We start from the raw sequence: 14,926 nt of genomic DNA, 5'->3' as shown, positions 1-14,926 counted from the left end.
AAAAGATTCCAGTTAATCTTGAACACATTTTGACACATGTGTACTCAAGATATCGATGTATTTTGAGAACTTGAGTCCCGTTAGAGTTTGTGTGTTTTTGAGACCAGAATCTCTGCAAATGAAAGTACATTTGGGTCACCTGGGTACCTTGTCAAACTGCAAATCCTTACTGAGGGAGGCCTGAGGGTGCTCCCAGGTAATGCTGATGCTGCCGACCTTTGACCAAACTTTGAGTAACATGATTATAGGCTAGTGGTTTGCAGCTCTAGCTAAATATTCACCTATGGAGCTCTTAATTATGCCAGACCCTGGAATCAATACAATGAATTTAGAATCCTTGGGATTAGGCTCCAATCACTGTCATGTTTAAAGTGCAGTCATTATGTTTTAAAATGGAGAGATCCAATGTGTAGGGAGAAGCTGGCATCTCTTAAAAACTATAAGGATTAGTTCTGTCTCTGTCCTCTTGGAAACCTCAAATGAATTTCAAATTTGGGACAGAGGTAGAAACCAAACCAAAATAACCTTGAAAACACCCAACACCAGAGGACATTGGTAGACATTTGCATAACATGACCCGTATACCATGAGATCAGTTTCCTCAGAATATTAAGAGTAAAGTCTTAATAGTGCTCGCTTCAGCAGCACATATACTAAAATTGGAATGATACAGAGAAGATTAGCATGACCACTGAGCAAGGATGACATGCAAATTCATGAAGCATTCCATATTTTCTTTTTTTTTTTAAAAGTAAAGTCTAACAAATAAGTCAAAAGCTATCTTGTTACTGATTCAAAGTCCTTGTGCCTGATGCTTTGAAAGGCCAAAACTCAAAATGTCAGAGTTTGGAGCAAGGAAATGTTTACTGATTGAGAAGGTGGCAGACTCAAATTCATTTTAAGAAATTAGAGAGTGCAGACATCTTTAACATCAAGGGAAGGGAGAAAAGGGAATGGCAAGAAGTGATTGATGAACCAAGGGGGCACTGATTTTGAGATTTATCTATGTTGTTATGTGCATGAATTTTTATTGCAGAAATAATATTCATTTGAATGGATATACCATAGTTTGGTTAATCCTGTACCTGTTCATAGAAATCTCAATGGTTTTTCACTTTGGGGATATAACCAAGAAAGCTGCTATGAACAGTCATGTACGAATCTTTGAATGGACACGTTTTGATTTCTCTTGAGCAACACTTTGGAGTGAAATGGCTTAACCACTAGCTATCTCTGCTTGTTGACAGCACCCGGTTTGAGCAAATCCCATTTCCCTTAGACCCTCACTCAAATTCCTCAACCAAAGCCCAAATCCTGTAATATGTGTTTTTTTTTTCTAATATACTATTACTGAGACATCTCATGGTTCCCCATTGTGTGTTTCCTCATTGAAGAAAGTCATAAACTCAACTTAATCTATTGTAGGTGTGTTCTGGTGGGCTGGGGCTGAACTGCATTTCCAGGTTTCTTTTTCACTTCATCTAAATTGCCTAATTTATTGGCAGAAAGTTGTTTATAATATGTTCTTAGTCTTTATTTACTGTCTGTAGAATCTATAGTAATGTCACCTTTTTAATTCCTATATTGGTCATTTGTATCTTCTCCACTTTTTTCCTGATTAGTCTGGCTAGTGTATTGATCTTATCAAAGATTTTGGTTTTGTTGATTTTCTCAGTTTTTGTTTTCTATATCACTGATTTCTGCTCAGATTGTTATTTCTGTGCTTTGGCTTACTTTGGGTTTAATTTCTTTTCTATTTCTCTCTCTCTCTCTCTTTTTTTTTTTTTTGTTCCCTGGGTTCTTGAGGTGAAATCTGAAGTTACTGACTCGAGACATTCCTTCTTTTCTAATATCGAGATTTTAGTGCTATAAATTTCCCCCTTAAGTGTTGCTTTACTGTCATACCATAGATTTTGATATGTTTCATTTTAATTGAGTTTAAAACACCTTGATATATATTTTTGCATTTTTTTCTTTGAATCATAGGTTATTTAGAAGTATATTATTTAGTTTCCAAATAATTTGGAATTTCTTCATTATTGCTTTCTAATTTAATTTCATTGTTTTCAGAAAATATATTTTGCGTGAATTTTCATCATGTCAAAGTTGTTTCAATTAGTTTTATGGCCTAAAATATGGACTATCTTGCTAAATGTGCATAATCAAAAAGAATACTTAAACTGCTGTTATGGAGTGGTATGTTCTATGTTAATTAGCTCAAGTTGGTTGATAGAGTTGCTCCATCTTCTATATCTTTATTAACTTAATTATTGACAGAGATATATCAAAATATTCTATTATAATTATGGATTTGTTATTTCTTCTTGTAATTCTATTATTGTTTGTCTCATCTATTTTAAAGGTCTTCTCTTAGTGAATCAATGTTTAGGATCATGTGTTCTTTTGATGAGTTCACCATTTTATTCTAAAATTACCTATTTACTACAGTAAAAGAATTGGAAAAAATTTTTTACTGATATGGCAGAAAACACAGTAAAATAAAAAATTTAATAAATTTTTTGCCATAACCCAAAATATAATATATATACCAAAAAATAAAATGATGTACCTATCTTTGCCAATGTTTTTTGTTATTAAATATAGTTTCTCTGATACATCAAAAAGCAGTCTTGTTATTTTTTTGGCTTAGTGTTATCAAGTTATATTTTTTTTATCCTTTTACTCTTTAGCCAAGTTGTCTTTATATTTAAAGTGCATTTCTTCTTATAGGTACATATAGGCTAAACTTTCATTATTTTTTTTTGTATGTCTTACTTTACATATATTGTAAATTCCACACTACACTGGTATTATCATTCTTTAAACAATAAAATACTTTTTAAAGAGACTTGAATATAAAAATGATTAACTGCTACTAGCAGCTCAGCGGTTAGAGCATTGGCCCATGTACCAGAAAGTGCATGCCTCCTGCGTGCCCCACACTGGGGATTGAGCCTGCAACCCAGGCATGTGCCCTGACTGGGAATTGAACCTTGATCTCCTGGTTCATAGGTAGATGCTCAACCACTGAGCCATGCTGGCCGGGCTATCCTATTCTTCAGTATGCAAGTTACACTTGGATTTTGGTTCTAGCTTAAAGGATTTTTATAAAATGTCTTAATGACATTCTTCTTTATGGAAAGAGACTTCAGGGGGAATAAACAAAATGTCTATGTCGGTTAGAGATTTAGTTTTGCTGTGGAAGGATGACCTGTGTTTCAGGAATTAGGACAGAATGTTGTTTAAAATTTTGATCTTTGCGAAAGTCAGCGAGCATTCATAGAACCAGTTATTTCACATTCTTTGGACCACACCATGTGGTTCTCTTACTCTGTCTCTTCTTCCCGTGATCCAGTCCTACGTGCAAAACAGAGTGTACAAGAACTTCACCACTTTAAGCAAGAGCATGAAGGTTTCTGATGATCTGAAAACCTCTCTCACTTGCTCGCCAATAGCCTTGCTTTCTGGGTCTATGACAAATGAGGCGTTCTGCATGAAAGCTGGTAGTGATTGGAACTTGGCAATCCTGGCAGACTTTCTCAGGATGGTTTGAGGTTTAGAGAGAAGAGAATAAGCACTGAATTCCAAATAATGGCAGTGCAGTTTAGGGAACCACTGGGCTGATCTTTATTGTGGAGATGGCCTGCCGAATAGGAAATACGTTGTTATTGTCATGAGTTATTTTGTCCTTGGTCATTCTAGCTGGCCAAGAAGAGCTAGCAGTTAAAAGTGTCTTGGCTCACTGGAGTGAAAACATGAAATACTTTTAGTTCTAATAACTGCCTCTAATTATACAATTTGAATTCTGTTTCCTTGCTGTTTGCTTTGTTAGGGACCCTGGGACAATACTGTGGAAGGAGGCCAGGAACGTCCTTGGCCATTTGCCACTTACCAATGCCTCCTCCATCGGCAGACATATGGATACACTCACTGGGAGGGCACAGTAAGTAGCACGGGCCTCCCTTTGGGATTGTCTGGTTCTTTGTGATGCTGGTGACCGCTGCTGATGTGGTGGTTTCCTGGTCTCTATGCATTGGGTTGTCATGTGTTTGTTTTCTTCCCTCAAAGGGAGGCAAGATTCAAAAACTAGATCAAGTGGGTTTGGTTGCCAGCTCCCAGAAGTCTTAAGTCTCATTGTTTTTAAGTTTAATGAGAAAGCTTTGAAGGATTTTAATAACACCCCGATCTGGAAGAAAACTCTACTAAGTCAGAGATGGTCTATATATGAGCAAGAGTGGGGCCAGAGACCACTGCCGGGGGGCCGGGGGTGGCAGTTACAGAAGTCTAGATTAGAGATGATTGTGCCTGAGATTAGCGGGATCCTGGATTCAAGCAGAGACAGTAGAATTTACTGGTTCGTTGGATACAAGGTGTGAATGAAAACAAAGAGTGGGGGACCGGAGGTGCACCCACATCTACAAAGCAGACATTACAGTAACTACAGGAGGTGGGAGAGCTTGGTGGGAGAGGCTCACTGGGGGCAAAGATGAGAACAGAAAGCAAATGATATAATCAAAGGTAAAGAACTTCAAAAGAAAATACATAGTAAAAGACCATGGGCAGAGAAAGGTTCCACCTTTCCTCCCTGACCCCACAAGTCCCTGTGAAGTGGACATTTATCTGGTTTGAGGGAAACTGGTCTCATCAAGTGAGGGTAGGTGCCAGGTCAGCTGGAACAGAAAGCGGGCTATCAGAAGCAAGATCAAGAATCTAGAGATTTATGCAAATTCTAAAGATACTGAAAGTCCACAGGGACTGAGGATGCAAATGAGGCCAGAGATGAAAGAGCTGGAAGAAAAAGCATGAGGGCCCCTGACCATAGCACTGTCTGATAAAAGCCATTATGGAAAATAGACTGAGGGCACATGCTGATAAGGAATGAAAAACATGAAGCAAGAACATTTAGTTTAAAGGCCAACCCGTAGAACTTACCGGTGCCAAGATTCCGTCTGGAATGTGAGCATCATGGTACTCACGTCCCGTGTCAACAGGAGGGCATGGGTGGCGGTCTTCTCTCTGTTTTACAGTTGAACTTGGGGGTGTGGGGTGGGGGGAGGTCTTTACTAATTTACACATTTACTGTTGAGTAGAGTAATTGTGACATCAGAAGGAAAATATCCAATCATGGTTTTGTGCTTTTCTTTTGAAACTTCTCCTCACTTTTATTAGTCTTTTACCTCTATACTCGTGTCTTACTTCTCACCTGCTTTATAGGTTATGGTATATTGTACAATGTCCTAACATTCTAACATCTTTCAGTTTCAAATGGATTTTTGGCAGTTTTGTGACCTAGGGTTTTGAAATATTCAACGGGAACATATCTCTTCTCATGAATCTCAGCCATGTTAACATCAATCTTTCACTTTTTCAGAAAGGGGACACTGCGGCCTGCATGGCCAGATCATCATCATGTCACCTTGTGACATCATTAATGTCTGGATCATGTCTGGATCCCCGCAGTGAGCACCCAGGTGATCCCTCTCTTGTGAAAGACATGGCAACATCGTCAAACAAAATGTGAACCTTGACACCGTTAAACATCATTCCTTCTTTATGAAATCTTAACTATTGGTATGTTCGTTAAGGAATTCACCTATATTGCTTTATTAGGCCATGAGTGAAACTTTGTTTTCAAATCTCCTGTGACCCAGTTGATGGAATTTTAACATGAAAGTTACAAGAGGGCCTCTTTCAGGATGTGAAAAGGGGGAGAGATTATGTAAGAGCAGTTTATGTTTGTGAACGGAGAAACTAATTCTGTCATGTGAGAGGTTCACTGAATAATGAGCAGGTCAAGTGTGTTAAGTAGTTTTATTGAGAGTTGCATTTTCCAATACCAAAAGGTTCTTATACACGTTTTAGCTTTGAAGGAAGGATTGAAAGGGGTTGGCATAAGTCAACAATGGTGTTTTGTTAAATGTGCTTATAGGAAGCAAATATTGTCCAAGGACAAATAATTAGAAACTGTGATAGCAACCTTCTGTTATAAGGTTAGTTAAGATAAAATAATGTACCATCTGTATCTGTATTAACACAAGGCCTAAGATGTGCTGAACCGGCTAAGTGGACATTTTACGATGGATTGGCAAGACAAAGATTGTAGATGCCACCTACTGAGGCAGCGACAACCTTCACATTTAAGGTAATATTGCTCCACCCTAGAACACTTACCTTTAATTACATATTTAATATTTGCCTTCTCATTGTACCATCGGCTTCCTAAAGGCAAGGATCAGATTCTCAGAATTTTTCACTTCTGGCCGGCTGTAGCCTCTTAATAAACATTGACTTAAGAATAATCTACCTTTAATTTGGGAAAATTAATCAGCTTAGAAAACTGCTAATTAATACCCCAATTTCTTCTATTAACCCAACTTTAGCTATAAAATTGAGATAGGAGTAGGAAAACACAAATTTCACCAATAACAGTCCTTTTAATCAGTACTTTCTAACTCGTCTTTCTGCAACAAGCCTTCGTCTAGAGATGGTTTTGATCTGCCTTTTGAGAGGAATGTAGCCAATAACAGTATCCCATGGGGAGCAGATAGAAAAGGCCAAGAGCCTAGAAATTAAGAAATTATATAACCAATCCACCCAAGTTATATGTGTAACACATTTTTTTGAATACTGACACAAATGACATTTGATATTGTTTGTGGCATTGAGGAGACCCTTGTCGCCCGACTAAAGTATTTTGAAATCAATTCATTCACTAACAATATTTGTTTCAATGCTAACTATCAGGCATTTCACAAAAGTGCCAAGAGAAAAACCATCAGATATATTCCTCAACAATTACAGTGCAAGAAACAAGAAATTAGACTCTTCTGGAAACTCCTTAGGAGCAAAGTAAAATGCCTTGACTTTGTTAATCTAAAATAACAGGCCAGAGTGATGGGCAACAAGCATTTCTCTGAGATCCAAAAGAACAGCTCTTTAGGAAGCACCGATTCAGGCAGAAACCCAGATAGCATTCTGATTAGGGGGCGAAGGCAAGGGGTTTTTATGAGAAAGGGAAGAATAATCACATTAATAGAAGGGAAGGCATTTCTATTGGTGCTAATAAGCCAAGGAAGGCACTTCTATAGGGCAGGTAAGCTGAGTTATTGCTTAGCTATACATAGTGCTGCTGATTTAAAGGATGTCTTTAACTTTCGGTCCTGTCGTCAGACTGTCTGCTTTGCAAACAGTGGTTTGGAATACCATGTTGCTTTGTCCCAGTTATTCTGCTCACTGAAGACATTTCAAAATGTGAGGAGTGAGACAGGTAAGGCAGCTCCTCTGGGTTGGTGACTCCAGTCCCATTTTAAGGTGGATCCGTTCACATATATTTTTTAAAGTATGTTTTTATTGATTTATTTTAGAGGAAGGGAAAAGGATAGAAACATAGAAACATTGGTGAGAAATATTAATGACCTGCGATCTGCTGCCTCCTGCATGACCCCTACTAGGGATGGAGCCTTTAACCCAGGCATGTGCCTGAGCAGGAATCTGACCAGTGACCTCTTGGTTCATGTGTCAACACTCAACCACCAAGCGACGCCAGCCAGGCTGTTTACGTATTTTTCACAACTGAGATCATAGGGCTTAGAAAATGCAGTGGAGATTGGGAATGTGACCACAGATACACTATCTCTCATAACCCACTCATAGGCATTTTTCCTTAGGCTGCAAAACTGCTTTCAGTTGGATATGAGGAATCCAGCTGGGACTTGCTAAAGATTTCCTCTAGGGCAGCAGTTCTCAACCTGTGTGTCACGACCCCTTTGGGGGTCGAACGACCCTTTCACAGGGGTCGCCTAAGACCATCGGAAAACACATCTATAATTACATATTGTTTTTGTGATTAATCACTATGCTTTAATTATGTTCCATTTGTAACAATGAAAATACATCTTGTATATCAGATATTTACATTATGATTCATAACAGTAGCAAAATTACAGTTACGAAGTAGCAACGAAAATAATTTTATGGTTGGGGGTCACCACAACACGAGGAACTGTATTAAAGGGTCACGGCGTTAGGAAGGTTGAGAACCACTGCTCTAGGGTGAAATGGATGGATTTGGGAGTGCCATTTACAGGGATCTCCCTTGTGCAAACTTTCTAAAACACTTTTGTTGTTGTTCAAAAAACTTACCTTACTATAAAGACAAAACACTTTTAAAGAGAAGCACCTGTAAACGTGGTAGGTGGGGGAGGACAGGGAGGGTGGCATTTGTTGAGACCCTCCTGCCAGTGATGGAGCAAAGCACTTGCAATGGTTAATCTAATTAACTTGAACCCACAGCACTCCAGTGGGGTAGGGACACGCTCCAGTTGCAGAAGGAACTGAGAAGTACAGGAATCTGGAAACCTGTTCAGCTAAGGGGGAAACAAAAGAACTCAAACTTACCAGTTGTGATGTTGATGCCTGAAGGAACTCCTATGTGAGACAGTGAAGCAGCCAGCACCCAAAATGCTTCCCAAGCGTGACCCATCAGAAATTAGGACAGAATCCGGGGCAGCAGGGTAATCTACAGGGAAGGGAAAGCAAGTGGGACTTCGGTGCATTTCCAGCTGAAACTCAGCAATGCCTAGAACGGGGGTGGCACAGAGGCAGGTCAGCAGAGTGCTTTAGGTACCCAGTAGGGACACTTTCAGAGCTCCCACGCCGACTTTGCTGCCTGGAATCAACAGACTGGAAGTTGCCTGCCAACCCCGACAATGTGTTTCCCTCCCCTGCAGAGCGGTCTCTCTCCCTTGGCGGCCCCCTGGGGAACGAAGGAGCCAGGAGTCGTTGGGAGCAGGCTTGCACCCCTCGATGGGGGGACCTAGGGGGCGGAGGCAGAGCCTGGGCCAAGGTCCACGGTGGCCACGCCCCGCGGGAGCCTGGATGCTCAGCGCCTCCCCACGCGCGCTCTCCTGGTTCCTGTGCCCCCTCGAGGCTCCTTACAGCAGCCTGCGCTCCGAGCTCAGCCGCGAAGAGGCCATGGCCAAGTCCAGGGGCCGGTTGTACCTCTGCATGTGCTTGGCTGCAGCGCTGGCCTCTTTCCTGGCAGGATTCATGGTGGGTAAGTGTGCAAACCCCGGCCCCCAGCCCAGGGCAGCTGCGGCTCGGCAGGGAAACCGGGCTGGGCTGTGCTGGCCTCGTCCCCGCCTGCTGAGCTCATCTCAGTCCGGGATGGTGAACTCGCGCAGTTTCAGCTCAACCGGAAGCCTAAGGGACGCAGTGGACCTTCCTAATAGAGTGACCGAAGTCCAGGTTTATTAGATGCTCCCTGGGTTCAGGGTACTGATAAGAGCTGTTTAGAGCGTCACTCTCTGCAGGGATGAACATGGAGGTTTCCGTTACAAGCATTATCAATGAGTCACCCAAAGCTAGTAATTAATGTGTGCAGCGTTGCAAAAAGTGCCCGTCCCCCGTCATTGATTAAATAAAAATCTGTGGAATGCTCCCTGTGTGTCTGGCATGGTGCTAAGAATTAGCACCCCCACACTCCATCGCGCTCCTTGTCCGTCCCCCTTCCCCACCCCCTTCCCCACCCCACCCCCGCCAGAACAAGAGGAAGGCCCAGGCCTTGATATCTAACGTGGGGAAATGAAAAGAACTTCCCTAATATAAAAACTCCTTTTAACCAACTCAAAATTGCATTACACAGAGGAATTGGAAGGTTCCCTGCCTTTAATATGAATATTTCTGTAAAGCTCACCAAGATCTATTTCTTACTTAGGGAAGGGCTATATTAGGCCCTAGTTTTTATAAAAGTTTAAAGTAAGTGTGTGTGTGTGTGTGTGTGTGTGTGTGTGTGTGTGTGTGTGTGATGTATATGTGCCTATGTGTCTTCTCCCCTCAGGCTGGTTTATTAAGCCTCTCAAAGAAACAACCACTACCCTGCGCTATCATCAAAGTGTGCGGTGGAACCTGATATCTGAGATGAAAGCTGAGAATATTAGGTCATTTCTTCGGTAAGTTTGTTTTGCGTATTTGATCTTAACAATAAAGTGTTTAAGATATTGCAGAGTGAAGAGTGTACTGAAACTGGTTGTATTCCCATGGTAATCTTTGTGTGAAGTTAACAGGATATCGCATTCATAAAATGTCCCTAAACCACTATTAAGATACAGTGTATTTGACTGTGGCAGGAGTCTTTCTGCCCTAATTTCATCTTCAGAAAAAAGTTAGCTGATTGCTTTATTAAGAAATGTTTCAACTTCATATAACTTTGGGCTGCAACTGAATGTTATTCTTTGTTCCTCGGCCCCTGGGTTTAATCAGCAATGTTATTTAAACATTATATTTTGTCAGGAAGACTTAACTGGTTGCAAACTCTGACTTAGAGGGAAGGAGGTTAAAGTTTCAGAATCTCTCTGCCACAGATTAAACCTCTCTCCCATGTTGCAAGTATAAGTAATACAAATAGGACAAAGTGAAAGCAAAAGGCTCAGTGCAAATCCTCCGGTCTCTAGGCATGAAAAAGAGTGACATTTGAGGGAGCCATTTTGAACTCCTTGAAGGTAATCAGCATGACATTTATTTCTATATTCAGACTCTTTTAAAGGATATTGTCATAAGTTATACCCCAACTTTATTGAAGTATAATTTACATAAGGTAAACTGCTTCCATATAAAGCCTGCAATTTGAGAGTATTGACAGATGTAGAATAGACTCAACAAACCACCACCTCAATCTCAATACAGAAAGTGTACATCATGCCCTTTGCAGTTTATTCCTCCCTTTACCCCTGGCCCTAGACGATCATGGATCAATTCTAAGTCACTATGGATTCCTTTGCATTTTCTAGAATTTTATATAGATGGAATCATACAATAAGTGCTCTTTTGTGTTTATCTTCGTTTACTCAGTGTGATGATTTTAGAGTTTATCAAAGTTGTTGCATGCATCAGTAGTTTATTGCTTTTTACTGCTGAGTAGTATTACATTGAATGAATACTACAATGTGTTGATGATGGACATTGGGTTGTTTCTGTTTTTTTATTTTATTGTGAATAAAGCTGCGATGAGCAAATGTGTGCAAGATTTTGTGTGCACATATGTTGTCATTACTTTTGGATTGCTGTTTTTGGATGATAAGCATATGTTCAACATAAGAAAATGCCAAACAGACTTCCAAATTCCTAGATTTCCATTGCTAGGGATCATGTGTGAATGTGCCCGTGCTCCCATCCTGGCCAGCAGTTAGCACTGTTAGTTGTCTTAATCTTCACCATTCTAATGGGTGTGTAGGGGCATCTCGATGTGCTTTTAATTTGCATTTTCTGATGCTAAGCATCATCTCCAGTGCTTATTAGACACTTGTATATCTTCTTTTATAAAGTCTCTCATGTGGTCCATCTTTGTGAATGATCCATGTGCACTTGAGAAAAATGTATATCCTGCTTCATTGGGATGAAATGTTCTATAAACGTTCTATAAATCCATCTCATCCAGTATGTCCTTTAGAGTCTGTTTCCTTGTTAAGTTTTTGTCTGGAAGATCTATCCAGTGAAGTCAGAGGGGTGTTAAAGTCCTCTTCTATGACTGTATTGTTGTCTTTCTCTCTGTTAAAGTCCTCTAGAAGTTTCATATATATATATTTAGGTGCTCCTATATTGGGTGCATATATGTTTACCGGGGTTGTATCCTCTTGTTAGATCGATCCCTTTATTATTATGTAGTGACCTTTGTTGTCTCTTAAGATGGCCTTCATTTTAAAGTCTATTTTGTCAGACATGAGTATTGCTACTCCAGCTTTTTTTCTTTTCCATGGAAAATTATTTTTCCATCCCTTCACTCTCATCCTATGTGTATCTTTTGTTTTGATGTGGGTCTCTTGTAGACAGCATTCCAAATAAATTTCAAATCAACTTCTCAATATCTACCAAAAAAAAAAAAAAAAAGCCTAGTCAATCCATTCATTTATCTTGAGGGTTGCCCCACAGTTTAACTTTTCACTCATTGAGGGACACTGCCATTTCCGTCAGTTTTGGGGTATTAACATTTGTGTACAGGTTTTATGTAACCATAAGCCAGTGATGGTGAACCTTTTGAGCTCAGCGTGTCAGCATTTTGAAAAACCCTAACTTAACTCTGGTGCCGTGTCACATATAGAAAATTTTTTTAAAATATATTTTATTGATTTTTTTTACAGAGAGGAAGGGAGAGGGATAGAGACCTGGAATCATCGATGAGAGAGAAACATCGACCAGCTGCCTCCTGCACATCTCCCACTGGGGATGTGCCCGCAACCCAGGTACATGCCCTTGACTGGAATCAAACCTGGGACCCTTCAGTCCGCAGGCTGACGCTCTATCCACTGAGCCAAACTGGTTAGGGCTATAGAAATTTTTTGATATTTGCAACCATAGTAAAACAAAGATTTATATTTTTGATATTTATTTTATATATTTAAATGCCATTTAACAAAGAAAAATCAACACAAAAAATGAGTCATAGGTTCGCCATCACTGCCATAGGCTATCATTTCTCTGAGACAAATGCACAGGGTGAAAATTTCTAGTTTTAGAAGGGTCTGCCAAACTCCTGTAGAACACGGCCTAGCACTCTATATTCTCCATTAGTGTTGTCTCTATTTTAAATTTTCCTCATTCTGACACGTGCACAGTGATACCTCACTGTGGTTTTAATTATCATTCCCCAAGTGGCTAATTAATTATATTGAACCTCTTTTCCTGTACTTATTCACCATCTGTATATGCTCTTCACTAAAATTTCTGTTCCTGTCTTTTGCCTATTTCCAGCAAGTTCGTGTTTGTTTTTTTCTTTTGAGTTTTGAGAGTTCTTACATTTTCCAGATACAATTCTTTTGTAAGCTTTGTGGTGTGTATATATATTTTACCAGTCTTTCATAATTAACTAGAGGCTCGGTGCATGAAATTTGTGCACGGAAGGGGGTTGTCCCTCAGCCCAGCCTGCACCCTCTCTAATCCGGGACCCCTCGGGGGATGTCCGACTGCCAGCAGTCGGACATCCCTCTCGAAATCCCAAGACCACTGGCTTGTAACCACTCACCAGCCTGATCCCCCTAACTGCCCTCCCCTGCTGGCCTGATCCCCCTAATTGCTCTCCCTGCTGGCCTAATCCCCCCTAACTACCTCTGCCTTGGCCCCACCACCATGGCTTTGTCTGGAAGGATGTCCGGTCTAATGTGCATATTACCCTTTTATTAGTATAGATAGAGGCCTGTTGCACAGGTGGGGGCCAGCTGGTCTGCCCTGAAGGGGGTCCCGGATCAGGGTGGGGGTTCCCTTGGGGGGCAGGACCAGCCTGGGAGAGGGGCTAGGGCAGTTTGCAGGCTGACCATGCTCCCATTGGGGTGGAGGGGTATCTGTTGGGGGTGGAGCTGGGCAGGGTGAGGGGCTGAGGGCCATTTGCAGGCCTACCATGCCCCCATCCGAGTGGGGGTCGCTGCTGGGGGCGGGGCAGCCTGGGCGAATGCCTGGGTGCAGTTTGCAGGCTGGCCAAGCCCCTGGCTTTGTCTGGAAGGTCTCCAGAAGGTCTCCCGGTCTAATTAGCATATTACTCTTTTATTAGTATAGATGGGGCATTTGCAGATCAGAAAGTTTTAATTTTAATGAGGTTTAGTTTATCCAGTTTATCAGTTTTTCCTTTTATGGATCATGCTTTTAGGTTCAAGTGAGTAGCCCTAGATCCCTTTTCCCCTTTCCCCACCCCTCCACCCCCACATTGTGATTCATCTAGAGTTAATTTCTACATATGGTACAATGTTTGATGAGGTCTATTCTTCTGCCTATGGATGTCCAATGTTTCCAGCACCATTTGTTGAAATGCTATCCTTCTGCCATTTAATCACTTTTGCGCCTTTTTCAAAAATTAGTTGAATATATTTATGCGAGTCTATTTCTGGGTTTCTATTTGTTCTATTAACCTATGTGTCTACTTTCCCCAGTACACTGACTGTATGCCTTTTCCTCCTCCTCCTCCTTCTCTCCCTTCTTTTTGGTCTTTGTTTGTGTGTGTGTGTGTGTGTGTGTGTGTGTGTGTGCGTGCGCGCGCACACTGACTGAAATTCCAGTACTGGGTTGAATAAAAGTGATGAGAGCCAACATCCTTCCCCTGTTTCTAAATCTTGGGGGAAAGTACTCAGAGTTTTACTATTAAATTCAGAGTTTTATGATGTTATCTGTAGTTTTTTGTGGATGCTTTTTATCGAGTTCAGGAAACTCGGCTCTATCCCAACATTGCTAAGAAAATTTTTAAAATTTTATTTATTGATTTTTTTTGAGAGAGAGAGAGAGAGAGAGAAGGGAGAAAGAAGGAGAAAGAGAGCAAGAGAGAGACATTGATTTGTTGTTTCCCTTATTTATGCACTCATTGGTTGATTCTTTTATGTGCCCTAACCAGGGACCAAGCCCTCAACCTTGGCATATTGGTACAATGCTCTAAGCAATTGAGCTATCCAGCCATGGCAGAAGTTTTCTTGTTTCTTTTTTTTAAAATCATGAATGAGTATTAAATATTGTCACATGGTTTATCTGCTTCAGCTTATATGATCTTATGATATTTCTTCTTTAGCTGGTTAGCAATTCTTTTATTTCTTTAATGATTTGGGGTAGGGATCCAAATTCTATCAGGAATGACTTTCCAGTCTCCTATGGGAATGTGAAATTATCTGTTCTTTCTAATTCTGTAAATTGTTAATTTATATATGATGAGGCTCATTTATGAGGTATATACACTATAATTTGTTATGGCCTCAAGATAGAACGACCCTTTTTCTTTATGAAATGTCCTTCTTTATCTTTGGTAATAATGCCTAACTTTAAATCTATTTTATTTGGTATAAATATAGCCACATCAACCTTCTTATGTTATATTTACATGGTATGTCTTCTTTCATCCACTTATTTTTAACCTACCATTTTCTTTACAATTAAAATGTACCTTCTAGGAAACTCCATA

The 14,926-nt window shown here is 40.4% G+C and overlaps 1 protein-coding gene and 1 non-coding gene across 3 annotated transcripts in view; both read left to right on the top strand.

The window, feature by feature from the left end:
- The first annotated feature begins 629 nt into the window (after positions 1–629).
- LOC139019192 (U6 spliceosomal RNA) lies at positions 630–736 on the top strand. Its single transcript, XR_011473071.1, has one exon. It is a non-coding gene; the product is annotated as a U6 spliceosomal RNA (small nuclear RNA).
- Positions 737–8,928: 8,192 nt separating this feature from the next.
- The window catches only part of NAALAD2 (N-acetylated alpha-linked acidic dipeptidase 2), a 45,542-nt gene continuing 39,544 nt past the window's right edge, over positions 8,929–14,926 (top strand). The window contains exons 1-2 of one of the 2 annotated variants that reach the window (XM_070425880.1): positions 8,929–9,055; positions 9,839–9,950. In XM_070425880.1, coding sequence (XP_070281981.1) covers positions 8,974–9,055; positions 9,839–9,950 — 194 coding nt within the window. In that variant the 5' untranslated portion in view covers positions 8,929–8,973. The remainder of the gene's footprint in view (positions 9,056–9,838; positions 9,951–14,926) is intronic. The other variant, XM_070425879.1, reaches the window with a different exon arrangement.

The sequence above is a fragment of the Myotis yumanensis genome, unplaced genomic scaffold, assembly GCF_028538775.1.
Source record: "Myotis yumanensis isolate MYYU_CA2020_CCGP unplaced genomic scaffold, mMyoYum1.0.hap1 SCAF_10, whole genome shotgun sequence".
Lineage (NCBI taxonomy): Eukaryota > Metazoa > Chordata > Mammalia > Chiroptera > Vespertilionidae > Myotis > Myotis yumanensis.
The sequence above is the reverse complement of the archived record's forward strand: the minus strand, read 5'-3'. Positions and strand labels throughout refer to the sequence as shown.